The 17,405-nt window shown below is 41.4% G+C and overlaps 1 protein-coding gene across 1 annotated transcript; it reads left to right on the top strand.

Annotated features, from left to right (window-relative positions):
* The first annotated feature begins 13,707 nt into the window (after positions 1-13,707).
* On the top strand, positions 13,708-15,812 carry LOC134633507 (leucine-rich repeat-containing protein 51-like). The gene is made up of 4 exons (XM_063482335.1): positions 13,708-13,759; positions 14,215-14,420; positions 14,662-14,810; positions 15,689-15,812. The coding sequence occupies exons 1-4, from the start codon at positions 13,708-13,710 to the stop codon at positions 15,810-15,812; spliced, it is 531 nt and encodes a 176-aa protein (XP_063338405.1).
* The last annotated feature ends 1,593 nt before the right edge of the window (positions 15,813-17,405 follow it).

Raw genomic sequence — 17,405 nt, 5'->3', positions numbered from 1 at the left:
GACTCACGGACCGGTACCGGTCCATGGCCCGGGGGGTTGGGGACCGCTGTCATAAGCCACCGCCTCTGTTCAAAGATGGTCGTTCAGTGGACATAAATGGCTTCTTTCACTCCTTTTTCAAACCATCTGTCTTCTCTGTCCAAAATGTGAACATTGGCGTCCTCGAAAGAGTGACCTTTGTCCTTTAGATGCAGATGGTCCTCGCTAAGCTGTTCAGCATACACTACGTTGTTAAGTTTGTGTTTAGGAGATCTGTCTTTGGGATGAACCAGTTTTTGTCTTTATTTGTAGAAGCTCTTGTTGTGAACTGAACTTTTAAAAGTGCTACATGTTATAAACTTGTGTTAATATTCAAATAATATTCAGTTCTAAGAACACGGACTCATGATCCCTCTTAAAACAATTATTTGAGTATTATTATATATATTTAATATATACAAAGTATAATTACACACTTTTTGAGGCTTCTTCTTGGAAAGAAGTCCTACATCCTTGCACCCACTTGCCAAGCTTCCTTTTCACTCTAGGGTTTTTCTCTTAATGAAGATATATTTAGGCAGGTAGCTGAACAGAGCTGCAGTTCTATCACACGAATGATGCTTTCATCCTAATCTGTATAAGCATACCGCAGCGTACACAGTACTTCATTTTTACTCCTGGGAATTATGATTTTTGCCTTTGTTGGGTTTTATTTTTATAATTAAGATCTCACTTTGGAGATGAAATTCCAGGTCTGTCTATTTTAAATCCAAAACCTTACAGGCAGAGAAACTTTTTTTTATTCTTGAGATGCGCTCTTTTGAAGTTCCCCATCAACTTTTTTTTTCACTTTCTCAGTTACACCAGCCAGTCTCTAAAGTACTTGCCACAACCCGACTAATATTGGTTTTAAGTGTCAGCATTCGTAAAGATCTTTTTTGTTTGTATGTTGAAGAAATTTCGTAGTATAATATTGGTACCAATTTGTGTAAGCCTGTTTGGCTGAATCTCACATAGGAGTTGAATTGTGTTTCTTTTATCAGTATACATGATAAATTCGGTCTAAAGCGATTCCTCAGTAGACCTCCGCTAAAGTTTAAAACACTGAGTATGCATTTGCAATAATTAAGCCCTTGGGAGTTTACACTACTTCGCGTTTTTGTCTAACATGAAAATATTCTGATAAAAAGAGCCGACTATTAGTCTGTGAGATTACTTACCAATTAGATGTGTTAAAACAATAATCTGGTTTTATTTAGTTGTTGTTCAGATCAGCAATCACATGAAACGTTCTACACTGTGTTACAACCAGTAAACTCTAACAAAAAACCCAACTGTGCACACATATGAGAAATCAGAGTGCACCTTTTTAAGGTCACTTTGATCCATTTCAAATTGCTGGTTGATCTGAAGCAGGTGGTTAGTGTGAAACCAATACACTTATCTGTGTTAGAGTACACTTTCTTCTACTGCACTTAAGCACTCAGGCTGTAAAGTTCAGTTCCTTTTGGGCTGGGGCTTGTCATCCACTACAAATGGAAAGTTATCAATCTTCTGTGGGTCTCTGGAAGGTCTGAAGAAACTCAAGGGGGCTTGTCATGTCTGTCTTCTGAACTTCAACTAAAAGAAACACTGACCTAGACAATTAATGTTTACAAGTTTACCCATAAACATTAGCTTAAATGATAAGGCTTAAGTGTAATTAGCTCTATGCTCCTTTTCTAAATGAGTTGTACAACCATGACATGCAAACCTCCATGATGCATAGCAATCTCATCCTGAAGCATCATGGAAAATTAATTAATTTCAGAGAATGAATCCATGCAGCTCATTTAAGGCGGTATAATTATCCCTTTGTGTACCCTTAATCACAAAAAATGCTAGTAATGCAGTTTTAAACAGGAGAAGTATATGAAATACTGAAATACAGAACAAGTAGGTGTCTTAATTTTGCTTCAAACTCATTACAAAGACTCTTTTTGTGCACCAAAAAGACTTGGTGTGAGTGAATGTAGCTTTGTGATTCACTAATTAGACTTTCACTTAGCATCATCTAACTTCATCACATGGATAAATTAAGCAGTTTTTAGCATATTGGCTAGCAATCATGTTTATTAAACATTACTTATATGCTAAATCAAGCAGTCCAAAAATTTAGCTTATTAGCTAGTGAGCTTGTTTATTAAAAGCTTCTTACCCGGGAAAAGTTCTGTACATTAGCAGAGAAACAGGCTTCAGGTCTGTAAAGGTTGGAGCAACAAGGATTGCTTTGTTGCTTCAAAAGTGTCAGCATTTCAATGTTTAAGGTTATGTGTTTATCTGTACATCTACTGGAGCCTACTTAAGCATACTGTTACTGTGAGCTAAAGGCCACGCCTAGCATGGCACGCTAATTTTGAGCAGGTAAAAGTTTTAATGTTTAACAGCTTGGCATATAATGTCAGTCTTGCAGTTTACAGAGGTGGTCAATCCTCCAGTGAAGATAAATGTTTCACCGATGGTCATTTGACTGTCTTTCAGTATGATTCTGCTAAAACTCACAGGCTGAATTTAGTTTTTCTGAGGTAAGCCATGGGAAAAGAAGGGACAGATTACATTTACTGATGCATACTTTAACTTTAGCCTTGACAGTAGACTGCTCTACTTCAAGTTTCACATACTGAACTCTCTGATCTTGCTTGGAAATGATGAGTTATTGAAGCGAATTTATTAACTGAACTGTTAGTGGTTCTTCAACCAAGGTTTGTAAAACATCAAAAGGAGGACCAAACATGATCAGTGTAACATGATTTATTTTTCTGTACAGCAGCGCTAGGTTTTCTCAGTTATATGTATTCCAATTATGTAATGAGTTTTGAACAAATCTGTGGTGTAAGTGATCTAAGTGTGAAAATTGTGGCCTGTGACTGGAGTCCACCTCCCAGCGCCGAGGCAGAGCAGATCTTTGAGCAATGCTTTTACTCTTCACAAGCAAACCTCTCTGGTGGTGCCCTTGACAAAAGCACTTAACCCCACCTGCTCCAGCTGAGCTGTATTGAGCAACTCCCTGAAGTCACTTTGTTAAATTGAATGAGGGTGATACAGGTTGTATTGATAAAAGGGCTCCCAGTGATCTTTAGTTAACAAAAGGTATGAAAAAGACTGAAAGAGATAGTAACAACTTTGTCCAGCTTTTTAGTTTTATCTTTCAGTTGCCCTCTTTGAAATAAATACATGCTTTTTAGCAAGAATCCTTAGCCTACTTAGGTTTTGATCTTCTTAGTTATTCAACACTGGGACTGTAGCCTAATACAACTACTGTCGGCGCCTATTTCTCTCTTAAAATATTTCATATTTATGCCAGGATAGGAGGACTTTTACATATACCATTGACAAATCAAGTGATTTAACAAGAATCATCTGCAATGTTCTGCTTATAATAGATAGGTTCTGATATTCATGTAATTTAGATGCCACTTTGACATGCAGCAACCTTACAGTAGATCTAACTGGGTGTCTTACTGACTCTACAGCAGAAGAGCCAGTAAGACACCTCAACCTGCTACACACCACAAAATCTGCCCGAGGCATTGACCCATCTTCGAAAATCCTAGATCCAAATGCAATCTGGCATCTATGGAAGTCAGAACAAGCCAGATTCAGAGAGCTCCCACCCCACAAACCTCCACAACATCCAAAACATATTTTGCTACGTTCTGGTTTCTCAGACATCACAAGACACCCTCGGGGATTTCTTTGCGCAGTCCTGATGAGTCACACGATAGTAACACAGTATTATTACAGATATTTAAAACAGGTAGCTCTTGAAAATGAGACCTCATGTCTCAGTGACATTTACCTGTATAAATAAAGGTGAAATACAAAAGTAAAAACCACAGAAATGTAGCAGCTCAATGAATACTAATACTTAATCTTCAGACATTGATTACATTTAGCTGCATAACTATATTTATTGAATAATACAAAATAGTAATAGTTAAGAACTGATTGATGGAATAAACAATTATTTATATGGCTTTAAGTCAGGGGTGTCCAACTCCAGGCCTCAAGGGTCGGTGTCCTGCAGGTTTTTAGATGTGTCCTTGATCCAGCACAGCTGATTTGAATGGCTGAATTACCTCCTAAACATGTCTCTCAGTTCTCCAGAGGCCTGGTAATGAACTAATCATTTGATTCAGGTGTCCTGACCCAGGGTGATATCTAAAACGATGAGACGATGAGATATTCCTATGAAAAAGTTGTCAAGTGATGGAATCTACAGTCATCTGTAACACACGATGGAGGCTTTGACATGGTTTGGGACTGTAGTTATGTCAGGTCTGGGATCTTGTCAAACTTTATGGAATTATGCACAAAGAAAATCAAATTTTGATCCACTATACAATACCATCTGAAAAGTATCTAATTTACAATGACTTAATTTTTCAACTTGATCAATTATCCCCCCCAAAATAGATGCAGTAAAAGAAAAACACACTGTCATGAACTGATCTCCCCAGATCGCAGATCTCAGTGTTATTGAAACAGCGTGGGATCATCTCAACAGAAAGAAACTGTTGATTTATTTATGTCAGGAAGTAATTCTAGGCAAACAAACGCAGTACTATCAGAACTTGAGTTACACCGCCTGCTAAAGCAATAGTAAAGATTCTTTATTTTCTGTTATGTGTTCGTATGTCTCTGATGAAAGCAGTACAACTGACTGGATAACTAATTAGTAGCATCGCTGTATACATCATCCATCTGACTGCCTCACTAATGGACTGATACACTGCTTTACCCACGCTGCCTGTCAAATTGACTGACATAACTGATGCATTGCGTGACTGGTTGAATGACCATCTGACACAGCAGCTTGCTGACAGATATACTAGCTTTCTGACTGACTACACAACTGAGAATTTAAGAGAGTGACTGGCTGTGGAGGCCATTGATGGACTGTCAGTATATTCTTAATAGAAGGTAAGCAGCAAAGTGTGCCCATGCCATTAGAAGCCCGAGTGACCAGTGTGCTAATAGCATGACCTCCTACGTAATACTAAAAGGAGAGGGTGGGGAATAGAGTAAGAGAGAGTGACAGAGCAAAGGTAAGAATATGCATGAAGAGAAGAAGAAACACATTTATTACATAAGAAGAAAAGGGGAAATTGCGGTGAGAAAATACCCCTCTTTTTAAGTCTGTTGTTACTGATTCTGAAGGACAGGGACACACAGCTGTTTTTAAGGACAAATAGGAGAGACTGATGAAAAGCAGACAAGGAGAATTAGAAGGTGAAATTGAGAAGATCAGTGCTTTTTAATGTAGAGTAGAGGCCGATAATGAGTGAAGGGAAGAGACGTGGTAAGGGCAAAGCCTGAGCACTGGGGTAGAAAAAATTCGTGGAGGTAGAATTTGGAAAAAAGATTGTTTCTATGTCCCTTTGGGCAACACAGAATATTGATTGTATCCATGGTCATTTAATGTGTGCGGTAATGCAGTTGTGTGCCAAGATCGTTGTACTTTTACAGTAACTGTGCACACTCCAGCATTCATTGTGTATGTCTGAATGTGTGTATGTCTTTGTACCCCTGGGCAAAGGGCATAAGCGATGAACTCGCCACTATAAATTTCTCATATTCAGCTATGAATGATGCATTTTGAGTACGGGATCTATGCACCTCCAGGATAGCATAGCATAGTTTAAGTGTTTGAATACACTGAGAGTAGCAGCAAAATCACATTTGCAGTATAGCATAATATCATTTTTAAGCACAAATCTGAAACATTTAAAGTACAAAAAGTAAAAAGAAGTATCAAAGAGAATGGAGTAATTTCAGTGGCTCGGGCTTTAAAGCCATGATTACAGCTTTAAAATTAAACATTGTTTTCATAACACTGAAGACAATAAACTGTCGGCACTGTTTTCAGCACAGCAGTAGGTGATGCTCATATATTGCTGAAAGGCCAACTTTTGACTGGTACTGCAAAGACCCCAATTAAGCACAGAGCGAACAAACACTAACAGTAACTTAAATACATAGTGCATTGAGTTAGGGGTGTGACTTTCCTCAAATGGAATTTTTTTTTCTGCTGTAGCAATAGCTGTTTTCACTCATATTTATTGTAACAAGCTTGGATGTATGACTGGCTAAATATATATTCAGTCAAACGGAAGAAAACACAAAAACTAAATAACAGACAGTGTTAAAATTGTTTTGCTTGACCAGCATGGCATCAGTTTTTTTCCTGCACAGTTAATGTTAAGATAATTAAAATGACATTAACTGCGAGAAAGCTGCTGTTTTGTTGTGCATGCTGAATACGCTGTGGATCACCTTGAATGTCACATGAAGAAATAATCTTGTTTAAATCCATCTCCTTTGTTTTAAATGTTCAAATACGATAGTTAAGAATAAAGCAGGAAGCAGGCATATTCTTCTAATACCATTACCTTTCATCAGGGGACAATGGCAGATGCACTTACGCCGCAGAAGTTGGTATTACACAACAGCGGCTGTGTTTATGCAGGTCTCTTACTGCAGGCTGAAAATGTGCCTGTATTAAGCCGTTCTTCTTGCTTATACCACCTATATAATATGCAGATGCGAGTGCGGAAAGAAATTAAAGGGATACGTGAAACACTAAAGGCTGCCTGAGCTCTACCAATCCTGCAGTCCAAACATTAACAGCACATCGATGCTGAACGATTATGCAAAAACATGCATTATGTTTCAAGCCGCTGTTTTTAAATGAGTCATTTCAGTGCTGTGTGTACAATGTCATAATTGTTGTTTTGTTTGAAGCGGGTGAGCTGAATTGGATGAGGAGTGATGTGGAGCTCTTATATCACTTTGACCTTTGATTTTAACTCTTCAGACCAGAATGTCCCTTCTGTTTCTTTTCTGCTATGTGACTCTTAAGAACACAAGTTCAGCTATCTTACTAAATCTTGATGAGAACCTGGACTTTATTTATTTCATGGTTTTTAGTCATATGCAAGTGTTCAGCTTACATAAATACAGAAATACAGTATACAAGGAAAGAACAGAGTTTTATGTTTCTTGAGCCCAGTACCTTCGCCTGATATTTCCTCATTCCCTATTACACTGATAGCACTTACCCAAACAAGTCTTTAATGGAAAGTTTAAACTAGTTTAGAGCTACTTCAGTTTCACTTGCATCCAGTTCTCCACTTCCAGTACCACGCTAATGTAAGGTGCTAATAAATGGAAAGAGACTTGGCGACGGCCATCTGCCAAGTAAAGCAGTGGACAGTGCAGCTGAGAATAAACAGCTATAAAATACTATACTGTGAAAAGTCTTAAGGCACCTCCCATTTCTTTATATTTGGCTTGGAAATTTGGAGAGCGGGCACAAGGGTCTAAAGTTAACATTTGCTGTGACCACCTTTATTCTTCAACACAGCATGAACTCTGTTGGGCAAGCTTGCTTCTTCTAAATTTTTGAAGTGGTCTTCAGGAATAGTCCTCCAGGCTTCTTGAAAGACATTTTTTGTCTGCCTTTTGTTCTGTTCTCTGTCAAGATGATCCCACACTGCTTCAGTAATGTTGAGGTCTGGGCTCTGGTGAGGCCAATCCATGACTGATAGTGTTCCCCTGTCTGTTTTCACTGGGTAGTTATGCTTTTGCTCCATTGGCAATGTGTCACAAGCTTTCCAGCTGGTATTCCATGATGGATCAAGATTTGACAGTACCTTATTATACTTCCATCCATTCCCCAAATCATGACAGAGCCTCTACTGTGTTTTGCAGATAGCCATAGACACTCATTGTTGTACCTGTCTCTTGACCCTTTCTGTACATAGTGATGATAGTTTGAGCTTGTCACAGGGTGCCGAGGCAGGCCGTGTGTGAATATAAACGGACCCAAGATGCAGACTGCGTAGTTGTGAGCGAGCTTTAATAACCAAAGGGGTGGAGTACAATACAAAGAAGGGGTGGCGAGACACAGAACTGAAAATACTCTAAACTGGGAAAAACTAGAACTTAAACAACAAAACCAGAACACGAATGAGAGTACCTTTGCAGGGAGAAAGTCCAGGAAGACGGAGGAACAAAAACAGAATGACGGAGGGGAATAACACAGACGAACCAGCACACACTATAAATACACACGCCAGGAATCAGGGGATGGGAAACAGGAGGGGAAGACACCTGGAAGACATCACAGCTGACGAAGCAGGGGAACCGTAAACAGAACACACTCACATAAGACGCAGACCTTCATAATAAAACAGGAACTTACACATGGAAGGACACAGACTAAGAAACGCGGACTTAACAAAGGAAAACATGGCAGAACACTAAGCAGACTAAACAGAGGAAGAACAGCACCAAAATCACAATAAAAGAAAACACAAAACGCTGGGTCAAAAGGACCCAGGATCATGACAGTACCACCCCCCCCCCCCAGACAACAACCCGACCAGGGCGGGCGGTGGGGGTCCAGGAAGGAGGGCTCGAAGCAAAACAAAACAGGAGCACCAAGAAACACACCGGAGCCCAGGAAAACAGAGTCCAAAACAGAACAATTCAGGCGGCCGGCCTGGGGGCCGACAGCACAGGAGCCCGGACAGTTCAGGGGGCTGACCGTGCGGACAGCAACGGTGGTGACTCAGGCGAAGGGGGTCAGGGGGCCGGCCGTGCGGAAGGCAGCGGCAGCGACTCAGGCGAAGGGGATTTGGGGGCCGCCCACGACGACGATGACGCCCGACCAGTAGCCTGGAAGGTGCCGATTAACCGCAGACCCAGACAAGGCAGGACCAGGCGACGCTGAAGGCGAAGACACAGAGGCTGGGCCAAGCGAAGCTGGAGCTGGACCAGGCGACGGCGAAGCTGGAGCTGGACCAGGCGACGGCGTGGACAAAGCCGCTGCTGCAGGCGAGGCTGAAGGCTCGGAGGCTGCGGCAGGCGAGGCTGAAGGCTCGGAGGCGGCGGCGTGGAAGCCGGAGGTGGTGGCGCAGCAGGCTGGGCGGGTCCCCTGGACCCTCCAGCGACAACAGAAGACGAAGGCCGGAGCGGTCCCTCGGACCCTCCAGCGGAGACACGAGACGAAGGCCAGAGCGGTCCCTCGGACCCTCCAGCAGAGACACGAGACGAAGGCCAGAGCGGTCCCTCGGACCCTCCAGTGGAGACTATCACAAAGCCAGCAGGTATGGAGTCCTCTGGCAGACACAAAGGCAAAGGGCGCTGTGCTGAGCACTGGCACTGCCCAGACATTGCTGACACGGAGTAGTTCTCTGAGGGCTGCTTAATCTTCAGGGGTCCAGAAACAACTGGAGACTGAAACCTAGCTTCTGGGGAGGCCCTGGAGTGCATAACTGTGCCAACAGCAGCTAAACCTTGAGAAACACCCAGAGTAGAAACAAGACTTTCTCCCTGCATGGAGTGAAAGAGTGAAACTAGTGACCGAATGAGTGACGGAGCTAGCGGTGACAGTGGAACCTGAGTGACGGAGCTAGCGGTGACAGTGGAACCTGAGCTACGGGTAGCGGGGGCACTGGAGCTACGGGTAGCGGGGGCACTGGAGCTACGGGTAGCGGGGGCACTGGAGCTACGGGTAGCGGGGGCACTGGAGGCGCTGGAGACTGAACTGCAAGTGACACGGGAGACTGAACTGCAAGTGACACTGGAGGCACGGGAGACTGGGCTGAGAGTGGCTGCGGGGCAGCTAACTGGGCTGAAAGTGGCTGCGGGGCAGCTAACTGGGCTGAAAGTGGCTGCGGGGCAGCTAACTGGGCTGAAAGTTGCTGAGCAGGCGAGATGCTGTTCATATTATTACCTGCCGCACAAAACACAGCCCCTGAATAAATAGTCCCACAGTTCGAAAAAGAAAAGGAGTCCTCACTCACCACAGCCGGCAATGCTGAAGTCCCCGCGTCCGGCTGTGGGGTGACGCGCCGCCGCCAGCGCGATCGTCGTTTTCTCCCCGCAGACGGCTCCGACGGGCCGGGTAGAACCACATCCGGCGGGTCGGGCAGCGAGGCAGTAGTGGCTGGGATAAGGTGTGGTGTGTGCTGGAGAAAGGCCTGTATGGTCGGGGAAAGCGAGCCAAACAGCCACGGAAGACCAGAGAAGAGCCACTGTAGGCGTGTTTCCACAGCATGATGAAGCTCCTCTGGGGGGTGTTCCAGCCACAGGTTGAGAAGATTCTCAACAGTGAAAATGATGTCGTCCTGTAGCTCCTCAGAAGGATTGAAGACTGCTGGGTCCATGCTGGCTGGTTCGTACTGTCACGGGGTGCCGAGGCAGGCCGTGTGTGAATATAAACGGACCCAAGATGCAGACTGCGTAGTTGTGAGCGAGCTTTAATAACCAAAGGGGTGGAGTACAACACAAAGAAGGGGTGGCGAGACACAGAACTGAAAATACTCTAAACTGGGAAAAACTAGAACTTAAACAACAAAACCAGAACACGAATGAGAGTACCTTTGCAGGGAGAAAGTCCAGGAAGACGGAGGAACAAACACAGAATGACGGAGGGGAATAACACAGACGAACCAGCAACGAGGACGAGGTAACACACACTATAAATACACACGCCAGGAATCAGGGGATGGGAAACAGGAGGGGAAGACACCTGGAAGACATCACAGCTGGACGAAGCAGGGGAAACGTAAACAGAACACACTCACATAAGACGCAGACCTTCATAATAAAACAGGAACTTACACATGGAAGGACACAGACTAAGAAACGCGGACTTAACAAAGGAAAACATGGCAGAACACTAAGCAGACTAAACAGAGGAAGAACAGCACCAAAATCACAATAAAAGAAAACACAAAATGCTGGGTCAAAAGGACCCAGGATCATGACAGAGCTAAAACATTTCAAATTCATCACTCTATAAAGGTCTATGTAATTTGCAACCAATGGATCCGTAAGACCCGTTAAAAGTTAATCTCAACTGAAGTGAAATGAAGGACCAGATGAATATATACTCGATATTGTGTAGCTGGATATTTTTCCTCCACCTCTCCAGTTTCCTCAGCTTTTTTAAGAACACACTGCTCACCTTGCTGAAATATGCAAAATCATTGAATAGTAGCTCCATTAGAATCACCTCATTTAATAAAAACAAAGAAAAAAATCACATTCCTCTGCCAGTGTCCAAAGAACAACTTTGAGAGATTTTCAGAAAGCTTGGAGAACTTTTGCTCAAACTACAGTGTATAGAGAAATAAGGAGTGGCTCAAGAGTTTTGCACAGTACTGTATATTGATTATCCTGAGGTCAATAGCCTACAGTGTTACTGTGCCATCATGAATATTCAATCCCTTCAAACCACTGCTGTTCAGATTTTTCAGCTTCCTACTGTGTGCGGCTGAATGGACTCACTGTAGTACACGGGTATTAAGCACATCACTCATGGCCGTTGCAGGGAGGAAAGAAGTCCAGATTTTTCCATCTGGTCTCCTGCTTGATGTTTTATTCATCTGAATGACCCTGTTTCCTGATCTATGATCTTAAGAGACTCAGCCACACACACACCGATGACACCACCCTCCCACATGCTTATACGCAATTTATCAGTGGGACATAAATTTGAAGATCACCTTAAACATTAGATGAACCATGCGGCTTGTAAATAAACACTCGATATCTCCTTTACATACCTCACATACTCTGGCTTCCAAAACATTTGTTCAAACCCATCCTGATTCCAGCCTCTGTCTGTGTCCTTCACTATGGCTCATTGTCATTTTCATATCTTATTGAAGGACTGCCCTTACTCTTTCAATGAGGTGCTGTTGTGCTATTAGCGAGGCGTACACAGACACCGACATCTTGAGCGAGCAACAAGGTGAGGAAAACCTCCGGCTGATGGATGTAATTTTCCATGATCACCTCTTCTGTCCTTTGAGTTCTTCTTTGTGAATATGTCCTCCATTTACCCTCTCAAACTCATATTCTGTTTATTTTTCTGTGCTCGTTGGTACATTGTCAGCATAGATGCACAATTCAGGAGAGTTAGAGCATATATATCCCAATAATAGAAATTCAGACAGTGACATATAATCTAGACAGGTGAGTTTTTCACACCTGTTACACATAATAGGAAAACATGTTTGCATCTGGTTCCGTGGACAACTCAGACTCACCAGTTCATCTGGACTCCATGTTTTTAGATGGCGTGAGGAAATAGACATGCCAGGTAAAAGGCGTTGATCTTTTCATACAATACAGGGTTGTGCTGTAAAATTTTTGGTCATGACATTCACACGATGTCCAGCTTTTAAAGTTGGGATTGGTACAGTACATGATCCAAATATTGGATTGGAGCATTCCTTGACTTCCTGACGGCCTGAAAAACTTGATACCAGGTTATGATTTAAGTCAAATGCTCTAACATTGTTATTATGTGCTTTAGCTGACTGACTTGCAATGTAATCACTAATCACGTCGTCATGTTTTGGTTGGCAATATTTTGCATGGTTGGATCTTAACAAGGTTCCAAGTAGAGCTTCAACATGCAACAAGAAGAAATGGGAGTGAGGCAAAACATTTTTTTGAGCAATTTGTTGAAAACAACGCTTTATGCTTAAATTAAACAGAATGTTTTACAGCTGATCAAAAGTTTAGGACCACACCTCCAAAAAACCCTGTAAACCCTGTAAATGAAAACATCTCAGGTGGGATCTGCTTGTCATGCCAGTAACGTTGGAAACCATCAGGACCATCAAGATTAAAAAAAATTTTCTCATTAGAGAATAAAACTTTCTTCCACCTTTCAGTGTCCCATGTTTGGTGCTCTCTTGCAAAGTCCAAACGGTCAGTTCTGCCGCTTTCAAGGAGACGAGGCCTTTGAAGAGGTTTTTTGGTTTTGAAGCCCTTCAGTCTCAGATGCTGTCTGATGGTTATGGAGTTGCAGTCGACACCATTAACGGCCGTAATTTGGGTCGAGGATTTCCAGTGTCTTGACGGACTGCCAATTGGTTCCTCAGTGCTGGTGAAATCTTTTTGGGTCTTCCACTTGACTTTTTTGTTCCATAACCCCCAGGATCATTTAAGAAATTCCAAATGACTGTCTTACTGCTTCCCACTTCAGTAGCAATGGCATTTTGCGAGAGACCCTGTTTATCCAATTCAACAACCTGACAACGTTAAAAACTGAATGTTTTTTGTGCTTTTGCCATCAGAACATCATGACAATGTGACTACCTGACAGAAATGATGATGAAACCACATTTTTTCACAGATTTGGCCATTTACAGGCATGTGGTTCTAAGTGTTTTACCAACTGGAAAACAACTTGTTTCAGTTTAAGCTTTGTTTTCAGTAACTTGTATGGTCAAAAAATTGTTTTGTCTCACTCCCATTTCTTCTTGTTGCATGTTGAAGATGTACTTGGAACCTTGTTATTTTTGTCATTTTTTTTAAGTGTTCTTAAACTTCTTATTGGGACTGCATTACTGCAGGATATTATTCTGCGGTTTCCATGCATGCATGTATCTGTAAGAGATAGAAAGATGAGGTGATCTATAATCAATGTTTGGTCTTCTTCTCTCTCCTTCTAAAATATATATCAATTGAATGCATTCTATATTGTGTGTGTGTTTTTGTGTGTGTGTATAAACTGCAAATGTTGACTTTTGAATTTCATCGCTAAGCAATATGTTTAATTTTTTTTTTCTCATGCAACCGTGTGTTTTCAGTATTCAGTCACTGCTCTAGGTTTAATCTGGACATTCATTCTGCTGTTGCTGGAGACCTTTTGAACTGATCATGTATGGCCCACCAGTGGATCTTTCTTTTAAAAATCTCAGCAATGTTTCAGGTAGTATATTTTTTATAAATCCTGAAATATAAAGTAGATAATGAAATAGTGTTTACTTTTAAATAAATAATTATTAATGGAAGAAATATAAGTGCTCCTGGGGGGTCAGCTTTTTGGTAGGAAGTATTTTCTAGGACAGCACTTGCTCTTACAAAACCACTTAACTATAGTTAGTGTATCAACTGCTGTTATCAAAATGCATGAATTGAAATACTGCGATGTCTACACGCTAGCATAATCTAGTCACACAAACTTGTAACTTATTGTTTTTAAAGCATTTTAAAATAAAATACTTCAAATCACTTCTTATTTCTACTGTATAAAATTCTGTGAACATGACTGCAGTAATCACTTTAATAGAGCAGCTTTAAGCAGCAGAAATAAAACTGCATATAAACAAGTACCAAAGCTGCCCGTATGATGTATCAAGTCGCATTATGTTATTTTTGGTTCAGGTGCATTGGCAGAGCTGCCCCGAAGTCTGCTCCGCCCCTTAACCACAAACTCAAAGGGGAAGTACCTGAGCTGCTCTCTGCGTCTCAGTAATAACAGCCTCACCGACCTTGTTGGCCTCCAGTACACGATCAACCACTTTTTTGCACAGCCATCAAAGCTTGGATGGTTGGATCTGTCCTTCAACAAAATCACCTGCATAGAACCTGTAAGAATCATTTTTGTTCTTGTAATGGCTCATTTTCAGTTTTCTGTGTCTTCTTCTGAAATTAGCCCCTGTCTTTGATGTATAATTACACACATGTCTTATACACAACATTTGTTTTCCCTGTTTATTTAAGAAATATTTATAATCTACATTTGTTTCTCCAAAATGCAATAAATTCTGATATCTTCACAAGTTAACCAGCATTTTATTGATTTAAATTTACAACTAAGCCCTGTTACAGGTTTTGTGTGAGCTGAAAGAACTGCGTGTGCTGTATCTTCATGGCAACAGCATCTGGAACCTGTCAGAAGTGGACAAGCTGAGAGAGCTCCAGCATCTGCACACAATCACATTGCATGGCAATCTCATAGAAACAAGCAAAGGCTACAGGTGCAAGCTTATTTTCAGCAATTTCACTTAAGACAGACATTCTGTTCTCAGAGCTGATCTCAAGTTGCAGTGTGTGGAGTTATACACAGGCTGGTTCTTGGTTGTAGATAGTTGATAGCAAGATGCTAGGCCAGAAGCAGAGAAGAAGAAAAGCAAAACAAAAAATAAGAATTAGAAAGAAAAAATACCCTGACAACACCTGCTTTACACAAATTGAGAGATCTTCCGGCATGTTGAGCATAACTCACATGTTGAGTCTAACTTGACAATTGTTTCAGGGGGCTATGTTTTTTTAAATGGAAAATCACAGGTGTGTAAGAGGGAATATTTGATCAGAAATGTAATAACTATTTTAGCAAAGTGGCAAAACAAGAGCTAAAATATTCTTCCTATTAAAGTACAAAATTTACCTAAAGTAGGTAAAGTTAAACTCCCTTTTTCTGAAGAATGCCATTAACTGAATATATGTAGTACTGTACCAAATACCATAATACTCTAGTATAAACAGTATTTGTAATAACTAATGCACTGAATCTAATCATATATCTGTTGCAACACCTACAGATATAGACAGAGAAATGTCACATTGAGATATGTGATACCTCTGATACCTGCTTATGTCTACATTAGATGTCTCAGGTTATTAGGTTAGATATCTCAGGGATATAGCTTCTTGATTTAATTTTCATCTCATTTCATACTCTCATTTATGTGAAAAACCAGCAAAGTCTGCTTCACAAAGACTTAGACATATCGTCCTTATTTAAAATTAAATGTAAAAGCTAATATGAATTTTCATATATGGAAGCACTGAACATGTCCACGGTGCCCTTGGAGTCAAAGCTGACTTTGACGTGTGTGCCTTTGTGTGTGTTTAGGAATTATGTGATTTCTGTATTGCCTCAGCTGAAGACGATGGACTTCAGCGGTGTGACACGAGATGAGCGGGTCATGGCAGATATCTGGCATTCTCATGGCACCAAAAATACCCGAGATCATTAAGTGTTTCTGCTGAATAAAAATGTTTGTCCTCTCGTCACCAGCCTGTTTTTTTTTTTTCTCAATTCCCTTCATCAGATCTTGGTACCCATGTTATTCACAGCTGAGCCAATATCCTGTGAGCATTCTCATTTTTTACCTATGGGCTGTGGCTATGGTCACCCATCTTCCTGCTTGATTACTGCAGTAGTAATTAGGAGGTCTACATCGAGCTGTAGCACCACTAATCAGACCCTCGGTGGCCATCGTCACGACATGATGTCACAAACAGCACACTACTTGTACAAATCTGAACATGCTGATGTGGCCCAGGGGTTATCGGTTGAAGTTAGAATGACTGTGACAGCTCAGACAATGTGAAGGACCTTGCGTAAAGTCAACTTCAGTGAACTGCGGTTGAACTGTGAAATACAAAACTCTTGCTTCCTCTTTTGGGATATTTCATATTGGGAGCACATTCTGTGGTTAGACGAGTGTAAAATGAATTTGTTCAACTCAGAAGGGATCCAGCACATTTGGCATGACCCTCGATGGGAATACCTCAGTGAAAACATAGTCCTGACTCCCACCAGATAAGCTAGAAGATGGGACTGTGATGATATGGGTCTGCATGACGAGTGTTGGGGATATGATATTATAGAGGGCACTTTGAATGCCCAGGGACATACAACACTTTACTGGCCCATGTCCAGAGGTCTACTGGAACAACAATATTCCTACTTGATCACAATCTAAATCATGCTGCTAAAATCAAGCAAAAATTTAAAAATAAATCCAAACAATTACCTGACAAAGGAACATTTAAAATGTATAGTGGCAGCCTGTAATCACACCCACCTACATGGCAAATGTGACTTCATTAAATATACATACACATAAGCAAGTTTGAGTCTCTGGTATTGCCATCTGGTCTCGTTAGCGAAGAAATGTGCACCATTTATTAGTTTCTAGGCTGATTTAACTGGCTGTCCTCCAGGCTCTTTTTGGTATAGATTCATCATTTTCTCTGAAAAACTTTAATTGGTGTGAATTAAATATGCCTAAATCAGCAAACACACCACACAACACAAAAACGGACCAAAAAAACCAACACAAATGATATCATCTCAGTGCACATCAAGACTTTGAGGTGCATAACACCTAGACTGATACTTTCCTAAGGGTTTTCTCAACGGAAGTATTTAGGCCCCTGTTTCCTTTGAAACCTGCACTTACATGGTTCTTTTGAAACAGCGTTTAGACCATGTGTCAAACTGTGCAGTGAAGCCAGAATCAATGAATATCTTTCAGTCACGATGGCAGCTGCTCTCAGCAGGATAGCCCGCTTTGTACAGTGCTTGAGGAAACACTTGCATGCACTTTGCAGATTTTGACGACTAGCTATTGCACATCGACTTCCCTTTTTTTGACATTTCACATGTCGAAAGCTGTAGTGAAATACAATAAACATGTCCCATAAGTCGTCACAGCCATTGTTCGCATTTTTAGAAGCTATGGTCAGTCGGCATAGACGTCTGTCCTGCCCATTTGGTAGAATATACAATATTCCATTGTACTCTATGAATTCAGCATGGCAAGCGTTAGCTACTCTTGTCA

The sequence above is a fragment of the Pelmatolapia mariae genome, linkage group LG8, assembly GCF_036321145.2.
Source record: "Pelmatolapia mariae isolate MD_Pm_ZW linkage group LG8, Pm_UMD_F_2, whole genome shotgun sequence".
Taxonomy (NCBI): Eukaryota; Metazoa; Chordata; class Actinopteri; order Cichliformes; family Cichlidae; genus Pelmatolapia; species Pelmatolapia mariae.
Note: the sequence above shows the minus strand (reverse complement) of the source record. Positions and strands in the feature narration are given on the sequence as shown.

Coding starts and splice junctions, on each gene's coding strand:
- LOC134633507 (XM_063482335.1), top strand. CDS start 13,708: ATGTATGGCCCACCAGTGGATCTTTCTTTTAAAAATCTCAGCAATGTT. Junction 14,421..14,661: donor AAATCACCTGCATAGAACCT/GTAAGAATCATT, acceptor GCCCTGTTACAG/GTTTTGTGTGAGCTGAAAGA. Junction 14,811..15,688: donor GAAACAAGCAAAGGCTACAG/GTGCAAGCTTAT, acceptor GTGTGTGTTTAG/GAATTATGTGATTTCTGTAT.